Source organism: Rhamphochromis longiceps, linkage group LG19 (genome assembly GCF_057381845.1).
Source record: "Rhamphochromis longiceps isolate RC_006_pf linkage group LG19, R_longiceps_female_GT1.1, whole genome shotgun sequence".
Lineage (NCBI taxonomy): Eukaryota > Metazoa > Chordata > Actinopteri > Cichliformes > Cichlidae > Rhamphochromis > Rhamphochromis longiceps.
The window spans coordinates 3,066,807-3,086,925 of NC_140575.1; the positions used below are offsets into that span (position 1 = coordinate 3,066,807).

General features: G+C 42.5%; 1 protein-coding gene, 1 long non-coding RNA gene and 1 pseudogene across 2 annotated transcripts in view; 2 read left to right on the plus strand and 1 right to left on the minus strand.

Annotated features, from left to right (window-relative positions):
- Nucleotides 1-1,753, plus strand: part of enpep (glutamyl aminopeptidase) — a 36,408-nt gene extending 34,655 nt beyond the window's left edge. Inside the window, exons 19-20 of the mRNA XM_085392114.1 lie at nt 47-128; nt 287-1,753. Coding sequence (XP_085248240.1) covers nt 47-128; nt 287-433 — 229 coding nt within the window. The 3' untranslated portion in view covers nt 434-1,753. The remainder of the gene's footprint in view (nt 1-46; nt 129-286) is intronic.
- LOC146646011 (uncharacterized) overlaps nt 1-20,119 on the minus strand; it is a 238,836-nt gene that overhangs the window by 139,707 nt on the left and 79,010 nt on the right. The window lies entirely within an intron of this gene.
- LOC146646019 (oxygen-dependent coproporphyrinogen-III oxidase, mitochondrial pseudogene) lies at nt 1,668-2,361 on the plus strand (annotated as a pseudogene).

Consider the following 20,119-nt stretch of genomic DNA (forward strand, 5'->3'; position numbering starts at 1 on the left):
TCTTTAAACTCACTCCTGGAAATTATATATTACACTGTTTTACCAGGTACACCATCGATGACAGGAACCTTGGTCGCCTACTCAATAGAATTACCACCAGATTCAACACAGAGCTCCAGTTATGGAAGGTTAGCCTGAGCTTTTATGTAACTTTCTCTTTGCCCTTATACAAACAAGGCTGTGATTTTTTAATTGTAGCTAATAGATTTTATTTACTGACAATTTCAGGTTGACACCTTGTGTTTAGAGTTATTGTACATTTTTATGCCTTTTTATGGTTTTTTAGATGGAGCATTTCTTCAACCTAACTCCAAATGCTGGTGCTGGTGAGATGCCCAGGAAGCAGGCACTTGAGACAGTGAGGAACAATATCGAATGGATTAGGAGGAATGAAAATGAGATCAAGGAGTGGCTGGACAGTAACATTGCCTGATGGAAAACATCACAGGCGTACATTCATACTGTTGCTGTAAAGAACTAGAGCACCCACAACACTTTGTTGAAACTGGCACTTTGTAATGACACAATTCGGTGATTTGTCTTTGTTTTTAGCAGGGACCTACTAATCTGAGGGTTCTTCTGATTTTCATCAGTAAAAACAACATGACGGTCTAAAAAAACACCCAAATTCTGAGGTTCTGGCACTTGCTACCAGGATATACCAGCGTATTGTATACACACTAAATTAACTTGGAAAAGAAATTGGAATCAATTTGCTTTCAGCAATTGACAAATATGATATTTCAATATGTAAATGAACATGCTCCCATATGAAACTGGCTTCTATCACTGTGAATATGCATTATTCTTTCCTAATAAACCCACACACATTCTAAAATTTCGTTGAACCACCTTTAACTTTGATGGTGGCCTTTTAATAAACATATGCAATGTTTCACACACATGTATTACCATTGCCAAGAAGATTAAAATCCACTGGCTTATCTCCATCCAAGAGGAGAATAAAGGACTTAACATAAAGAGTTTATATGGTGAAAGTAATACAGAGTGCTATATCAGAGTATTTCTTTATGTGTATATCTGTAAATAGTTAATCGTGTATAATTCTCATCGAACATAAATGAGTATAACAGCAGCTGTTAAGAAGATTTGGGGTTCTTTCTCTAGTTTCACACAAATGACTAAAGAGCAGCATCATCACTTTGGAGTTCACAGGTAGAAATTTCAGTGAAAAGCACCAGAGGATTAACCACTGCCCAATTTTTGTGGACGTACAAATTGGAATGATAATTTTTGGCTATTTCTTTGCTCATTTTTGCTGTGTTAGATTATAGGATCAAAGAAGTTGGAGGACTTTGTACCGAGACAGTGCTTCCCCTTTTGGACTTTATCAGGCATGGGATGGAAATCAGTGCATCTGTGTCCTGGGTGTATCTGTTCTCTTTTCTCTCATTCAGCTCAAGATTGGTATCAGAAATCAGCTCTAGTTTAGAATAGGTTAGTTAGATTAGGATGAAATTCATAACTGATTATTACCATTTGATAAAGCGTTGCCTTACCCTTGCAAAATTGCTAAAAAAAAAAGCCCTGCATTCAAAAGTCTAAATTGAAGACATTCCCCTTTTGACTCTTTATGAAACAGTAAACAAGTTAGCATCATAGAGGAAGCAAAACTGTGTAAACTGTCACATTGATTAACGTATGAGATGAATAAATGCTTTTTAGTGGACGATTGTCAGTCGGCTTTTATAAAAGGAAGAAATGTACACAACCTTGATATGCTTGATTATCATCAACTAATAAAGACAGAAAGCTTAGTGTTGTTTTTGGACTTTTTAAAGGCGTCTGACATGGTTAAACATCCTTTTTTTGCTTAAAGCCTTATGTCACCTGGGTTTGGGGGTAAACTTTTGTAATGTCTTTCAATTCCACAAAACCCTGAAGGCCTGTGACAAGCACCACCCACAGTACTAGCCCGACTTTAATAAATGGTTTGATAGGTACTTCTACATCCGCCACAGAGGAGAGAGCCGTGGTATAGGAGGAATCTTCTCTGACGACCTGGACTCCCCAAATCAGGAGGAGGTGTTCAGCTTCGTCAAGCGCTGCACCCTCACTGTGGTGCCCTGCTATCTGCCCTTTGTGTACAAACATCTCAATGACTCTTTTACTGATGAGGAGAGGGACTGGCAGCAGGTTCGACAAGGCCGGTATGTGGAGTTTAACCTGGTGTAAGACAGGGGAGTGAAGTTTGGCCTGGCCACGTCCGGCTCAAGAATTGAGAGCATCCTCATGTACCTCCCACTCCCTGCAAAGTGGGAGTACATGCACGAGCCTGCCAAAGGCACCCGGAAGGTTGAGATGCTGGACGCATTATGAAACCCCAAAGACTGGGTGTGACCAGAGCACCCCCAGGTTTGGACGTCAGTATGGGCAAAAACGTCTATTTTATAAAGCTGGCCTGATCGACCAGCTCGGTAACATTTAATACTGCTTTTATAACATGGAGCTGCACTGTAGTGTCTGAAGACCTTTTTCTATTTTAGGGCAGGCTGTAGCTCAGGCAGTAGAGCAGGTCATCTAATGATCGGAACATTGGTGGTTCGATTCCTGGCTTCCCCTAGTCTGCATACATCCTTGGGCAAGATACTAACCCCAAATTGCTCTCCGATGCATCCATCGGAGTATGAATATGTGTGTACTAAGAAAATGTTGGTCTGAATGGGTGAATGCACAAGTTGTGTAAAGCGCTTTGAGCGCTCAGAAGAGTAGAAAAGCGCTATATAAGAACCAATCCATTGCCATTTAATGTGATTGTTAAAAAGTCCTCCCATGCGCTACCTGCATGGGAGGATGCAGGTTCCCTGCGCACGGGGCGATGCAGGTTCCCTGGGGGAATCAATAGCCACTCAGAGTGCGCACCCGTCCTCTCATTGCTGTGGCAATTAACAGTGTAGTCGGAGAGTAACGCTGCTGCAGGCAAGTTATGGACTTGGATTGAATCGGACTAAGGTGCACCCTTTAGAACATACAGCAACACGCTGGCATGCCCTCAACCACCAGTATGGACAGCCGCATCAACTGGCACTCAAGCGCTACCTGTTATGTCAGGAGATACCAAGACCTTCAGAATGTTTGCGCTATGATGATGATTTGAGGTCCAGCTTCCGTCGATATATTCATCCTCAAACCATTCCCATTCCTACACTGACTGACTTCTCACACCGGCTTATATATAATAAGCTGCAGGTGCAAGTCGACACGGCACGGTCCAGCTCAAAGAAAGCAGTATTTCTGAGAGGAGAAGAGGAAGTTCACTGGTAAGACAACCACAATACTGTTGAACACTGAGTCCCAAGAATCTGGTGCCCCTCCAACAGTGGCAGCAGCCAAACACAATGGGAAGAAGTATTGTCCTAATTGCAACAGCGTTGACCACTCTTTAAACAGCTGCTCAAATTTCAGACAGCTACACAAAGCACAAAGACAGCACTGGATCAAGAGTAACAACCGGTGCTGGTGCTGTGGGAGGCCCCACCAGGCTGCAGAATGCGGTCTAAAGATGCGCTGTAAGACATGCAACCAACGACATCTCCTTGTCCTCCACAAACTCACTGACAGGTCCGCTAAAAATGTGCAAGCCTCCGAGGCCTCTTCTGCAACAACAGACTCAGGTACTGCGCGAGTGGGCGAGAAAGTGTTGTACATTGACACACCACTAGGAGGATGTAAAGTCCTATTGAAAATCAGCAAAGTTTTACTGAGGAATGGCGATCTAGTCCTAGAGTCTTACGGTGTCTTGGATGATGGGTCTGAGCAGACCATCCTTCTTAGCACCGCTGCGCAGCAGTTAGGGTTAAAGGGACAACCCAAAGAATTACCACTGAGAACCGTGAGACAAGACCTCCATGTTCTCCAAGGGGAGGCTGTCTCCTTCAGCATTTCTCCTACTTCCCAGCCGAGACAGATTTTCAAAATCAACCAAGTTTTCACAGCCGAGACGCTTGGGCTAGCAGAGCACACTGACCCAGTGAATGCCGTTAAGTAGAAATATCATCATCTCAGGGGTCTGGTGCTTCAAGAAATTGACAACGCTAAACCAGTGTTGCTAATAGGATCAGACCACCTGCATTTGGTCACCCCAGTGGAGCCAATCCGACTCGGCCTCCCACCCAGGTGGGACTGCAGCTGTCAAGACACGCCTTGGCTGGACCCTACAAGGGCCGACTCAAGATGTAATGCAGCAGTTGAGAGAGCAACAGTGCTACTTCACCACCTGTCAGTCCCCAGGTGTAGACCTGCTGCGAGATGTTGTAAGACTTTGGCAAATGGATGTGCTACCCTGGCGCAGTACCAAAGTCGGCACCAGGTCACGAAAAGACCAAGAAGCTATTAAGCTTCTTGAGACTAAAACGGAGAGAGTAGAGATCAGGGGAGTTCAACGGCATGCAACACCACTCCTATGAGTTCCTAACATGCCTACCCTGTCTGCGCCTAAGGAGGAGGTGCTCCCTCTGCTCTACAGTACAGAGCGGAGGTTGTTGAAGTCACCAGAGAAGGTCCTTTCCTACACAACTGAGATTCAGAGACTACAACAGGAAGGTTTTGTTGTCAAGCTTGAGCCTGGAGCTGACAACACTCCTGCTAGCTTGTATATCCCACACCACATGGTGCAGCATAACGGCAAGAATCGAGTTGTGTTCAATTGCTCATTCCAGTTCCATGTTCCATCAGGTCAGACTACTAAAAGAAGACCAGCCACTCCTCCGATTCCTCTGGCGAGACTGTAAACGTGACAACCCCCCTTCTGTCTACGAGTGGAGAGTACTCCCTTTCGGCACCACATGTAGCCCATGCTGTGCTATCTTTGCCCTACAAAAACATGTGCTAGATCACAGCAACCCAGGGGAGGACGTCTGTGAGACTGTGATGCAGTCATTCTATGTCGACAACTGCCTCCGGACAGTGGTCGAAGCTAAAGTACTTGTGGACAAACTGCAGAAGCTTCTGGATGAGGGAGGTTTTGAGTTAAGACAATGGGCCAGTAACCAGCCCTCAATCATCAGCCAGCTCCCCCCAGAGCTTCAATCAGACAGCGCTGAGCTCTGGATCACACATGGCAAACCTGATCAGAAAGAAGCTGTACTGGGACTCCATTGGCACTGCTCTTTAGACAGGCTGTACTACTAGCTCCGCCCTGTTGATCATGCTCAAGTGATCCTGCGCACAGTCTACAAGGTTTTAGCGAGTCAGTACGACCCACTTGGCTACATTGTGCCATACACCACAAGAGCTAAGATCATTGTTCAGCAGATGTGGGCTTCACGGACTGACTGAGATGATACCAACCTTCCTCATGACCTTCTCCAGGCCTGGAATGAATGGGAGCAGGAACTGTCCCAGCTGCAAACCATTTCATTAGCTCATTGCTACACCAGCTCCAGCATTGATTCAAGCACCTGCCAATGTGACATCCACATATTCTGCGATGCCTCTGAACGGGCCTATGGATCAGTGGCTTACCTGAGGAGTGAGGATGCAAGTGGCACCGTGGAAGTTGCCTTCCGGACAGCACGTTCCAGAGTAGCACCCCGGAAGCAACAGACCATACCCCGCTTGGAATTAAGTGCAGCATTAACAGATGGCACAAGTGCTTACTACTGAACTAACAGCCTCGCTTCGCTATGTCGCTTTATGGACCGACTCTACCACGGTACTAACCTGGCTACAGTCAGACACCCGTCGATTTAAAGTCTTCGTCGGGACTCGGGTGGCGGAGATACAGGAGCTGACAGACTGGGCAGCCTGGAGATATGTTGACTCAGCCAACAACCTGGCAGATGACATTACACGGGGAAGGCATCTTTCTCACTTAGGCGAGTGGAGCCACTGGTGCCGAGGTCCTCCATTCCCCCATGAGCCTCCAGATCAGTGGACCGAGACACCACACCTCCTACTCCTGAATGATGAGGAACTACGGAAGCCATTCACCTGTCTACACGTCATCACGCCATGCAGCCCACCTTTACCCGAAGCCGATCAATTTCAGACATTCAAGGACCTCCTTAAGGCTACAGCACAAGTTTTGCGTGAGCCAGCAGATGCCCCTCTGACAGCGTAGGACTACCAAAGAGCAGAAACCAAGCTGCTGCAACAAGTGCAGCAAGAGTGTTTCCTCTCTGAGTCGGTCCACTTACAAGAGGGCAAGCAACTCCCAAGATCCAGCCGTCGCTCTGGCTCCCGAGTTTGATACAAATAAAGGACTCATTTGCATAGGGGGACGTCTTCGCCACAGTCCCTACCAGGACCAATTCATCACCCACCCTATCGTGCTTGATCCTAAACATAGGATCACCCAGTTAATTATCGAAGATACGGATGAAGCCTTATGCCATCCTGGAGCAGAGAGAGTTTTTGCGGAAACTAGGAGGCGCTACTGGACACTACGAGGGACAGAAGCAGTAAAGCGGCACCAGCAAGGCTGTCTTGATTGCAGGAAATGGAGAGGCAAGCCAGAGGCACCTAAGATGGCGGACTTGCCCCCTTCAAGGCTTTAGCGTCATCAGCCCCCCTTCTATTCAACAGGTGTGGACTGTTTTGGCCCATATTCTATTCAAGTGGGCTGAAGACATGAGAAACAATGGGGCACCACCTTTAAATGCTTCACCACTAGAGCTGTCCACCTTGACCTCCTGCCCACCACTGGCACAGATTCATTCCTAATGGCATTCCGGCGATTCGTAGCACGCAAGGGGAAGCCGTTTGAACTGCTTTCTGACCAAGGAACGAACTTTAGAGGTGGGGAGAGAGAGCTGAAGCAGGGTTTTGATGCTCTACAGCCTGAACTGCAGACAAACCTAGCTGCTCAGCAGGTGAGATTCTACTTCAACCCACCAAATTCCCCCCACTTTGGTGGTTGCTGGGAGAGAGAGATTTGCTCCTTGAAGCAGGCTCTACAGACAACTTCAGGGGCACAGACTGTAACTGAGGAGGTTCTGCAGACCCTCCCTGCAGAAGTTGAGGGTATTCTGAATTCAAAGCCCCTGGGCTATGTTTCCTCAGATGTGGCTGATGTAGATCCTGTTACTCCAAATACCCTGTTGATGGGGCGGCCAGTTGCATCTCTCCACCAGGTTGTCTACCCTGAATCGTAGATATTGAATAAATGGAGATGGTGCCACAGCCAGGTCTTAGCCGATCACTTCTGGAAGCATTTCATTAAATATTATCTTCCAAGCCTGCAGACCAGACAGAAGTGGCAATTCGAGAGCGTTACCAGACTAATGGATGATTACTGCCTGATGGCCACCGGAGCTCAACAGATTTCCACAGGAAATCTGGGGGCAGCTGTTAAAAAGTCCTCCTGCCAGGGCAGAGCATGATTCCCCCAGGGGCCAATAGCCACTCAGAGTGCCGTCCTCTCATTGCTGTGGCAATTAACAGTGAAGGTGGAGAGTAACGCTGCTGCAGGCAAGTTATAGACTTGGATTGAATCGGACTAAGGCGGGCAAGTGTGCGTTCGTAGACCCAGTAAGTCACATTGGGAACGTATTTTATTTCTGTTGCTGTTAATGTACCAATGTAGACATCTGTTGCTATTGCCTTGTGTGTTAGCAGCTATGCTGTAGGAATAAAGTAAGTAGTAGCCTGGCTCCACAGGATATTCCTCATTTCTAAGTTGTTTCAGTTATTGTGGAGAGTTAATGTTCACAAAGATTTTACCTGATGGAGTTACTAAGCTAGCATACAAATCTGTTCTTGTCTATAAAGTCTGCATTGCGGCTTTTGAGTGAGCAATTGTGTCCACTAGAGGGTGGTGTTGACTCACAAATGAGAGAATTGGCCTAAATTCATTATGATTCTGTGTTTGTTATTACTCTAAGCTCTTTTTCTGGTATCTGGATCTGTCCATTTATAATCTGGTATGGTGTTCTCTGTAATAATGAAGTATTATGTTATTTCTTATTTGTATTAATTACAGAACCACATCCTTACGAGAGCGTGTGTTAGATGTGGGCTCGTGGTAAATAAAGTTCTTCCACTCTGACATCATTCCCCGTCTCTGACCGGACGTTATTACCAGGGAACAGTACCAAATCACGTTTCAGAGATAGTGGTCCAGGGCATCTGCTATAACAGTAATCAAAATGTTTTACAGTAACATCTGTAGCTCTGTTTCACTAAACCCTGGAATGACGCCTAGGTTTGAAATGCAACGAGGTATCCATCAGGGATCCTCTATTTCCCCCAAATTGTTCATACTAACCACTCAGTTGCTGGCATTCATCATCCAAAAGAACCCCGATTTACATGGTGTAAACATTTTTGACAAAGGATTCAAAATAAGCCAGTTTGCAGATGTTTTTAAGAGATAAGTCCATGATAGCTAAAGCTCACAACACTATCTCATTACTCTCTCAGGCTTCAGGACTGTCTGAATATTAACAAATTTGAATTATTACCTAGTCACACGTGTTCTGATTCTAATATAGCTTCTATAAGGGCAGAATCAGAAATTAAATATTTAGGTATAGTGATTTTTAAAAATATGACCAGAAGAGAAGACACCAACATCTGCAGTCGTATCGTCGACATGAAGAAATCCGTTAGTCGTTGGTTGACCAGGGATATCACTATATTTGGCTGAAGGTCTTTCTAAATTAATTTACCCATGTCATTCTCTGTCATATTTCTGGTTAAAGATTATGAGAAGGGTGGTGTTAGAGCCTTAGACTTCGAGTCAATGGTGGGAACTTTTAAGATTAACTGGCTCAGAGCTTGTCTATCTCAGTCTGATTCCATGTGGTTTCATATACCCAGATCCTTATTTAAGGAATTAGAAGGAATTTATTTTTTTATTAAGATGTGACTTTGAGATTAGTAAAATATCTAGTTTTCACAAACAGATACTTTCTTTTTGGAAAATGATGTTTACACACAACTTCTCTCCTCACACCTATGGAACCTATGTTGTAACGACTTCCACAGTCGCTAGAGGCCGGGGATGAAGCCTGCCTATTTGCCTGACGCGCTGTCAACTTTACGCAATAATGCGAGAGGTGGAATTGTTTGCTTGTTTATTAAAGTGCTTTGCGATTTTTACAGAGTAGTATCATCGGCTCCTGATTCAAACTCTTACAACATCACAGGCTCTAATATAACGAAGCAAACATGTAGTGCAGCGGTCAACAAAAACTACGGCTACCCAGCCCTCCTCTCTGTCAAAATCAAAACCAGTGAATGACAGACTGACAACGCCCATTTATGTCACCGCTAGCACCCACGTGACTCCCATAACAACCAAACAAATAAAAACCCAGTGATCATCAGAATTCAATACATTCAATTATGGCTCCTACACACCAGCCCCTAATTATTAGGATCCCTTCTAATAATTACCCATAATTAACCAAGTAGGAGACATAAAACATGCAGAGAAAAGTCAAGCATTTACTGTATTTCAATATTACCCGCAGGAATCATATAGGTAATCTTAAAGTCTATCTTGATGAGAGAATGAGAGACATTTTATGTCCAAATACAATCAAAGTCTGATAATTGGACCCAGAAGTCTTTAACTGTGATCTGCCTCCAGCAGTAGACACAGTTTGGTAATAGGTCGATCCAGGCAACTAGTCTGAGTTTTAATCCGAACTTGACGAACGAATCCTCTTCGGTCAGGAAAAGTCTTTATCACACATCCCATTGGCCAAGAGTTTCGAGGTGCCGAACTGTCCATGATAAGAACCAGATCTCCCACGATGAGGTTCCTTTTTACTCCAATCCATCGCTGACGTTCCTGTTGCTGTAGTAGGTATTCCTTCACCCATCTTTTCCAAAACAAGTCAGACATGTATTGGACTTGTTTCCATCTTCTGTGTGTGTACATATCAGTGGAATGGAATACTCCTGGTGGTAATATCGGTGAGGTCTTTAACAGAAGAAGATGATTAGGGGTCAAAGCTTCCAGGTCGTTAGGATCCATTGAGGCTTTGGTAATTGGGCGGCTGTTAATGATGGCTTCAACCTCACAAAGTACAGTATGAAGACCTTCTTCATCCAGGTTTTGTACTTTCATTATGGAATTAAGTACTTTGCGAACCAGTCTTATCAGTCGCTCCCAGGTTCCTCCGTGATGGATAAATGTTTAAACAAGCGAGTAACAGAATTTTCTCCAGCTTGCTCAACACTCACTATGGCAACTGTTTTTACCTCAGGATCATCAGATGCAAGCAGACTGATGTCATCTGGGTAGACAGGCCATTCACTCCTAGATTGTAGAAGATACTGAGGCCCAGACAACCATTTTGTATTCTTCATAAAAACATCGACTTTCACTCCTCTTGAGGCCATATCTGCTGGATTACTGGCAGTGTCCACATATCTCCATTGCGAGGAAGATGAAACTCTTAAGATTTGTGAAACTCGGTTGGCCACAAAAACCTTGAATCTTGAAGTCTCACTCCTGATGTATTTAAGAACAGAAGCACTATCTGTCCAAAACACAGAATCCAGAAGTTCCATCTGCAGCTCTTTCCTCCAGAGTACATCCAATCGACTGGCCATGGTTGCTGCAATGAGCTCCATCCTCGGGATGGTAAAGGATTTAAGAGGAGCAACACGAGCCTTTCCCATAACAAACGCACAGTGTCGTTCTGAACAGATGTTTTCAATCAGCAGGTAGGTCACTGTTCCATACCCATCCTCACTGGCATCACAGAAATGGTGCAACTGAGCACTCGTGATTTCTCCAAATCCATCAGGTTTCAGACAACGACTCACTTCAAACTTGCTCAATAGCTGGAGCTGCTGGAGCCATGTTAACCATCTTTTGGAAAACAGCTCTGGTACGTTATCGTCCCAGCCGATTCCTTCCTGGCATAGATCTCTTAGGATTTTCTTAGCAGTTAAGACCACAGGACATAGCATTCCAAGAGGATCATAGATAGAACTGACAATTGAAAGGATTCCTCTTCTGGTGAGCGGTCTGTCCTTGAGCACAATCTTGAACTTAAAAGAGTCTGATTTTATGCACCACTCCACGCCCAAAACTCGCTTGATCATTGAGGAATCCAATTCCATGTTCAACTCTTTCATTCCTGTGGCTCTATGACTTTCAGGAATTGATTCCAGCACTGCAGGCTTGTTGGTGATCCACTTTTTGAGCAGAAATCCTCCTTTGGCACACAAAGAAACCAACTCGTGGTACATTAACACTGCTTCCTCATCAGTTTCAACGGACACAAGACAATCGTCCACATAAAAACAGTGCAACAACTTCTTCACAGCTTCCTCACTGTAGAGATGTCCAAAGTCATCCGCACACTTTCTGAGTGCAAAGTTGGCACAACTTGGTGACGAAGTTGCCCCGAAGAGATGTACATTCATCCTGTATTCAGATGTTGGTCGTTCCAGATCACCTTTAGGCCACCAGAGAAATCTCAATAGATCTTTATCTTCAGCTGGAACCATGACTTGATGGAACATGGATTCAATATCTCCCATAATTACAACTGGCTCCTTCCTGAATCTTGTGATCACTCCTATTAAAGAGCTTGTAAGATCAGGTCCTTGTAAGAGTTGGGAGTTTAAAGATGTTCCATGATAACTCACTCCACAGTCAAACACAACTCTGAGTTTCTTCTTGGTCGGATGGTAAACACCATGGTGTGGTATATACCACAGCTTGCCATCATTGCGATTGATCTCCTCTTCCGGGACCTTTTCAGCATAACCTTTAGCCAGAAGCTCATTCATGAAGACTTTGTACTCAGTATGAAACACTGTGTCTCTCTCAAATCTCTTTTGTAGAAAGCGCAGACGTTGTTGAACAACTTTCTTATTGTTTGGCATACTGATACTGGCATTCCGAAAAGGTAATGCTATCTGGATATGACCACCCACATATTTGGCAGAGTTAGTCACTATTTCCAGAAATCTCTGATCCTCTCTTGACAATCCAACCTGCTCATCAACTTTGCTCTCAGGAAAGTCATTCTTGAACCGTTGCTGCCAAAGCTCCTCCAGCGTGACAACAGAAATTCTGTTGACTGTAACTTGTGGATGCTTCTGATCACCTGTAGCTTCACAGTTTCCTGAAAGTGGTCCATTGATGGTCCAGCCAAGCCTTGTCCTTACGGCATACGGTCCTCCATCAACACTACACACCACTTCCAGAGGTTCCAAGGCTTTGGGAATGTTTGTTCCAATCAGAAGTTCGATTCCTGCATTGATTTGAGGCAGGGTTATGTGTTTTAAATGTGCCCATCCTTCAATATCTCCTGGCGTTGTAATATTTCCTTTATGTACAGGCATGGACTCCTGTGTGTACACTTTTGGCAGTTCCAGAAATTCGTCACCACAAAGAGCGGCAACCTCCAGTCCAGATAAAGTGTTGCTGCTCACAACTCTTTCCTGGCCCATGGTTCTGAGGAGGATGTTTCCTTTCCTTCCCTCAAGGTGAAGTCTGCGCATCAGACTCTCAGTGCAGAAAACTGCTGTGCTCCCTTGGTCCAAAAAAGCATATGTTGTAATAATGTTGCTTCCTTTCTTTGACTTTACTTGGACAGGCACAATGGGCAGTTTACAGTCCTGGTCTCCAGCCCCTGTAAGACCACTCGACACCAGTGTGCTCACATGCGGCTGCATGTTCCTGTCAGTCTTTTCAGAAGGTGAACTTTCTTTGTGCAGGATGGTGGGATGTTTCCGGCTGCATTTTGAACAGGAAATCCTCTTACGGCAGTCTTTACTGATGTGTCCTATACACAAGCAGCCAAAACAGATGCCATTTTCCTTTAAGAAGGTTATCTTCTTCTCATGAGCCATTTTTCCCAACTGTGCACAGACGTCCAACATGTGTCTTCCTCCACAACAAATACAGACGTTCCTTCCAACCTGATTATTTTTCATTTCCGCAGGCTTAGGTGTACTCTCCACAACTTGCATAGTGGTGGCAAAGCTTGTTCCTTTATTTCCAGGTCTGCCTTGATACTTGGCTTTACTCATTCCTTTTGTTGGTAAAGAAAGCGGAGAATCTTGAATATTACCGAATACAGGATCAGTTAATATTCTTATTTGCTTCTCCAAAAAGTCTGCAATATCCATAAATTTGGCTCTTCTTCTATGCCTTTCTTGCAGGTCACAAACATGGCTTCTCCATTTGTCCCTAAATTTATACGGCAATTTTTTAATAATGTTCACCATATTAGAAGGCATGTCCAAATCACTCAGATGCTGCACCTCCTCCATTGCATTACAGCATCCCCTGAGGAACAAACTGTAGTTCTGAAGAGCTTTTACTTCCTCTGTTTTAATTGATGGCCATGAAAGTGCCTTGTCCAGATATGCAGCTGCGACCTTCTGTTCATCACCATAGTGCTCCTTTAACAGTGATTTTGCCTTGCGATAACCATGATCTGAGTTCATTTGTTGACCGCTTCTCACCAATTCCTTTGCATGGCCTCTTGTGTACTGTTCCAAAAAATATAAACGATCGCTGTTATTCTTCGTATTGCACTCAACTGCATTCTCAAATGCTTTAATAAATGAATAATATTGAAGTGGATCTCCATCAAAATGAGGTATTTCTCTCTTTGGTAAAGAAAAGAGTCTTTGTTGTTGGATTAAGAGTGTTGTTATTTCATTTTGTTTAGTCATTACTCCAATAACATCATTTTGTGGTTCCAGTTCCACCATACCATTTGTATGACAGTCATTTTGTCCATTTGCATCAGATGGGTTTGAAGGAATAACTGAATATTGTCGAGGATGCTTATTTTGAGAAGATTCAGTCAGCACGGCTTGTTGCATGACACATTCCTGGGTTTTATCTTTTCTCCTGTTTTGAGTTTCAGCATTAGTCAATGAATTTTGTTTTGCAGAAATGTGAGGTATAAATTCCAATGCATCAACATTAAGGGTTTGTTTAGATCTTTCATGGGAAATGTATGAATTCATTCCATCTGAAACTTTTAAAGATCCTTTTTTGCTTGTTATACTTTGAGCTTTAAGGACATTTATTGTAGCCATTTTTTCAGCAATTTCAGTGTCCAATTTTAGCCTTTCCTTTCTTTTACGAAGACGTTCCTCCTCTTCTTCCAGTACATGTTTCTCATCCAATGATTTCTGCTTTATCATTAAAGCTGCCAACTCTGCCTCAGCTTTCATACGAACAGATGAAGTTGAAGATCCTGATGAAGAAGTTTTGTCGCTTTCAACATTTGAAACACTATCACTTGGCTTAATATCATCCTCCACTTCTGTCTCAGTATTTGATGCAACATTGTTTTCCAATAAATTGATTTGCTTTGGACGAACAGCAGGATTTTGTTCTCTTTGATTTATCCAGTTCTGAATTTCACTTAAAAACACATTGGTGTATTTCATGATGCTTGAAAACCATTCCTCTTGTTTTATTACTTCTTCCTCTGGCACCAAAGACAACACCTCAACATGTGAACTTGAAGCCTTTTCACACAGTGCCTTTAAATCCACCAAATACTGCTTAATTTGAGAAAGATTTTCATTGTGTTGCATGAGCGCTTTCATTTTTTGTATTAGTCCTTTCATTTTATTGACATAAATTTTGCATTCATTTTGTAATTTTTCGATTTTATTCAACAATACCTTTCCAGTCAATTTTCTCTCTTTCCCCTCAAATGATTAGAGGAACAATCATCACCACCTGTTTGACTCATGATTTTCCCGTTTGTTTGTTCGATTTTTTTATTTATTTATTTTAATCTTCAGTGATCATCCATTAAAACATATATCCACTGGAAGCCACAATAGACTTTGACCATAAAATCCTTTCAACGTAACGGCACTTTAATTGTCCATTTGAACATCATCCAAGCAGCATAATTAATAAGACGCAGCGCAGACATCATTCCAAGGGCGCAGCCAAAAACGTTGCACATTTAACCAACATTCATTCCATTCAGTGTCTCCTCTTGAACATCTCAGCGCTAATGCAACGTGGCTTCCTTTTCCACAACCAGACATGCACAGGTATTCTTACCTGCGCTCCTCAGAATTGCGTCAGGTGTGTCGGTGCTGCTGGGCTCACTCATTCAGATGCGCTGCACTTACTTGGCGTCTTTCAGGTTCCTTGATCTGATTTCTTTGATCCTGCTTGCGGCTGGCTTCTCCAGAATGCCGTTTTTTGTTGACTAAAGATGTAACGACTTCCACAGTCGCTAGAGGCCGGGGATGAAGCCTGCCTATTTGCCTGACGCGCTGTCAACTTTACGCAATAATGCGAGAGGTGGAATTGTTTGCTTGTTTATTAAAGTGCTTTGCGATTTTTACAGAGTAGTATCATCGGCTCCTGATTCAAACTCTTACAACATCACAGGCTCTAATATAACGAAGCAAACATGTAGTGCAGCGGTCAACAAAAACTACGGCTACCCAGCCCTCCTCTCTGTCAAAATCAAAACCAGTAAATGACAGACTGACAACGCCCATTTATGTCACCGCTAGCACCCACGTGACTCCCATAACAACCAAACAAATAAAAACCCAGTGATCATCAGAATTCAATACATTCAATTATGGCTCCTACATATGTCGACCCTATGGACCAAACAAAAAGTCATTGTTTATCAGGAACTGGTTTGAGAGTGGTATCTTGTTTGTAACTGACCTGCTGATTCGAGTGGTGCTTTATTGGATTATGTATCTTTCGCCAAGATACACAACCCAGATCGTCCAATAAAAGAATACAGAAAGGTTTGTCGTGTTATCCCATTGGCTCTAAGGCAACTAATACGCAACACAATGTTATATTCTGACGTCAATCCAACGCTGCCAAGCTTAAAAATTGGAAACTGCCATCTAAATGATAGTAAATGTAATAACACATTTATCAGTATGAACTTCAAATCAATTATTTTCCATGGGTTTGACTCGGGTAGACATCTGCAAGCTTTTCACAGGGATCAGTCACTCATGGAAAAAGTGTTTTCTGAATTTATTAAGTGGCCTGTTTTCCCTAAAGTTAAAGAAACTTATTTAATTTAATTAATAATATATACCCTGTGTCTGAATTTCTAAAGAGGAGGTTTAAGTTTGAGGTTAACCTGTGTTCTTCCTGTGATTCAGACTGTGAAACATTACACCATTTGTTTTTCTCATGTCCTGCATCAGATGCTTTTTGGTTAGAACTACACAGCTGGTTATCCCTCAAGATCAACGATATCCCGCAGTTTAATATTTCTGATATTATTTTCTATATAGCTGAACTACATCTACCTGTCTCTACTGTGATTAACATTATCATCCTGTTAGGGAAACACCATAATCATTGTTGTAAATGGAGTAATAGTAAACTGTCATGGTCCTGGGTCGTTGACCCAGCGTTTTGTGTTTTGTGACTATTTCCCTCTGTTCTAGTTATTCTGTGTCCTCCCCCCTTGTGTCCGGTTCGGGTTCTAGATTTCCTGTTTTACTTTGTAGGTCTGTGTCTCGTTATGCCCATTAAGTTCCAGCTGTGTCCCCTCCTGTGTGCCATTTCCTCATTACCTGGTGTGTGTATTTATAGTTGGTGTCTGCCTGTGCTCCTCGTCGGCTGGTCTGCGTTCATCCATGTATCACTGCGTTCCTCCGTGTAGCTCTGCATTCTATGGTGTTTCGTTCCTGTCTCTGCGTCTCTCTGCCCCGCACCCCTTTTGTATGGTCTCAGGTTTGTCTTTAGTTTCTCCCAGTTTAGGTTTGTAATTGCTCATGTTGAGTTGCCTGTTTTTGCCACCACCACCACCTTGTAAATAAACATCACTCTGTCATCAGTTCGCTGCATCTTGGGTCCTCCTTTTCCTCCACACCACACGGCTCCCTCCGCCAGCCGTGACAGTAAACCATCCTTTCCATAGTTCATCAGTGATTTTAAACACTACTTCATGCATGTCACTTAAAAAACTGAAGTCCAGCAGATTTGTTAAGATCTATGATGACATTTCCCGTCTGCTACTGTTTTGATTATTACCTCCATTGTGTGTCAACCTCTGCTCTTCCTTTGTTATTCTGTTCCTTTAGTACTCTAGCACCCCCTTATATCCTTGCTGTTATTTTTGTTGTATTTTTTAGCTTCTGCGAGAGTTACTTTGTATTGTATTGTATTGTGTTATATTATTCTTGATTGTATTGTTAAATTGTTAATAGAAAAAAAAGTGTTGTTGTTTTGGTGATGCAACTTCCGTCGACAGACGATAGTCTACAGGAGAAGGGTCTGGCTGCAGCCACTGTGGAGCGCCACATTAAAAGGGAACACATGACCTCCACAGTAGGTAGAACCACGTCCAATGTATTGCAATATGGGATACAACACAAAAACAGAAGCTGTTTCTCAATTCTCAAGTACGCGAGTCCGGACTTCTTAAGCACACATGTGAGGCCGGACTTCGTTCTACAATTGGAACAGCAGCGCACTTGATGACATCACCAATCCGGAGTTTTTACTGCTATCCCCTCTTAATTTAACTGTGATTAATATTTACAATAGAAATTACACATCATGTTGTAGATTTTCTTTTGTTTCCTTTAAAAAGAAAAAAAGATCATTTAAAAAAGTATCTTAAACACTCTGGCAAAATTCTCTTTTATGTATGATCTGTTCCATGTCTAATAAGCTTCATACAGTTAAACACAATCACTACATGTATGAAAACATGTACATATGTATGCCTGAATAATAACAAACAAGTGAGATGTTAGAATGCTTTTATTTTTATTTTAGTAGACACTGAAAACTTACAATAGACAGCTGCTTGGGTTTGGAAGAGAATTGAACAAATATTTAAAATATAATTGGATCATGTTTGGGGGGGTGGGGGGTTAGGGTAGAAATGACTGAAGATTAATTGGCTCTGTTTTGAGTTTTGTTCAAAAAAGAATGACTTCATATAGGGAAAAATATATATCACATCTGCAGGACACCTTAAACTAGTTATTTTAATTAAGCAGCAAGGCAGAACAAAGTCGGGGCTGCATCAAGACACAAGGACTAAACCCCAGTTCAACCAGACCCAGAACTGATCCGGAATTAAAACAGGACTACAACAGTTCAAAATCAGGACTACTGAGGACTTAACCAAGACATAACCAGAATCAGAACTAGATGATAGTAGCACTAAAAATCATCATAGACCTGCACTACACTTATTTTTTAATTCTACCAAAGTACAATATTTAGATTGAGAAAGGTTTATATAATTATTTATCCTTGTTGTGCAAACAAGCTGCAAAACTTAATAAATGTAGAAGTTGAAAACTAACAAACCTAAAAAGAAACACTAGGTACGAGATACATGAGGACCTATGATACGCTGATACTTTTGGTAAACAACCATGTGACTAACATGTGTGTCTCACCTGCTCTTGTTCATCTCTCTCTCTGTGCTGACAATCATCAAATATACAGATATTTACAAACTCTTCAGATAAAAACACTTTTTTAATTGTAACATCAAATCAGACTAAATGTTTATTTTTTAGATAAATATAAAAAACACATTTGTTAACTTTAAGAGTAAAGAGAGAAACTATCTGTATTTCTTAATTGCAAATGGCACCAAATTGTATTCAAACTTGAGCCACACTTATGGAGCTCCACAGTTCTGTTCCTGGTGTTTTGGTTGACATCTCTTGATGTTCCCATGTCACAGAAACAGCCTCTGTGTTTTGCCTTATATGCATCCACAGCTGTGCCACCAGTTTACTCACATGGACTCTACTAACCTATCAGAAGCTTCTTCAGCTCAGAATGGAATCGTCTGCAGTTTTCTTATTAATTAACAATAAATTTAGTGTACATGTACTCCTACATTTGATGAAAGTGATAAAATAGAAGCTCTGTCTCTTTTTATTCTGACATTTAACTAATTCAAAAGATATTTCAATATTTATTTATCCAAAACAAAACAAGTTTACTCTAAATTGATGTTGTGCAGTAAAAAAATGTTCTTGTGTTTTCCATAAAGTGTAAATATCTGGTTTCAGCTGTGAATATACTGCTGTGTATTGAAGTTCCTCTTGTTTTGCATAGAAATATACTGAACAACATACAAAGCATAATATATAAAATAACATCTACCAGAGTTTTTTCTTTGAAAGAAGCTCCTTATGTCCATTCTTGTATATCAGTGCATTACTGAAACCGATTTATTTAGCCGTGGAGGGAAACAACTGAAAATATGAAATAAACACACGTGTAAGCTAAGACTCTCTAAAGAAACAGCATTGTTGTTGTTCGGCTTTTCATTTGTTGATTCACTTGAAGAGCAAGTAACGTAACATGGGTCAAGTGATCACTTTGATATCTTTCATGATTCACCGTCATATTTACATTATTTGTACAGTACGAATGATTTGCTTTGGTACCTGGTCGAACTTCAGTTCTCCTCTGTCTGCCTGGCTGCGTTTCTCCAACAGCGCACTCGCAGGCAGCAGCTGCCCCGCCCCCTCGCTCGGTCACTTAGTGCCTGAGCTCGGATCATACCAATATTAGGGGGGATTCACGCACAGTCGTAAATTCCCACAGTGTGCACTATGTGCTTCGAATATTGTGTGTAGTTTTTGTTTTATACACTTGTCAGCCAGGCATCTAACTATGAAAAAATTACACTCCAAAAGACCTCGGGCCTCTGACAAAACAACCCAGGCTTAAGCCCAGTAAGCCAACCCCCCCCGCTCCGCCACTGATCTCAGCCAAACCGATTTGCTAAGGAACAAATAAAACAAACATTTTTAAGTTATCTAAATGTCTTATATATCATGTTTAACCTGAGTAGTGTAAGACCGCGGGGGTTTGAAAACAAAAAGCACGCATATTGAGAAATGGGTCGTGCAACATAACCGTGTTCCAGTTTGAAGTCACATGTTTCTGGTTACTGTGCAGGTCAAGTGTTTCTGCCCACTGTGGAGCTCCACAGTGGCTGCAGCAACATTCTCGCCTGAAAATATCTTAAAAGTGTATTTTGTGACCCAAAAAGAGTTATATTTCAAACTTTTTATATGCACTGTGTACACTGTGTATTGAGGCACAGCTGGTGCAATGTAACTCTGTTCAAATTTGAAGTCATGTGTTTCCACCTAGTGTGGAGGTGGAGTGTTTCCGGTTTCTGTGGAGCTCCACAGTGTCTGCAGCCAGGTGCTCTTGGTC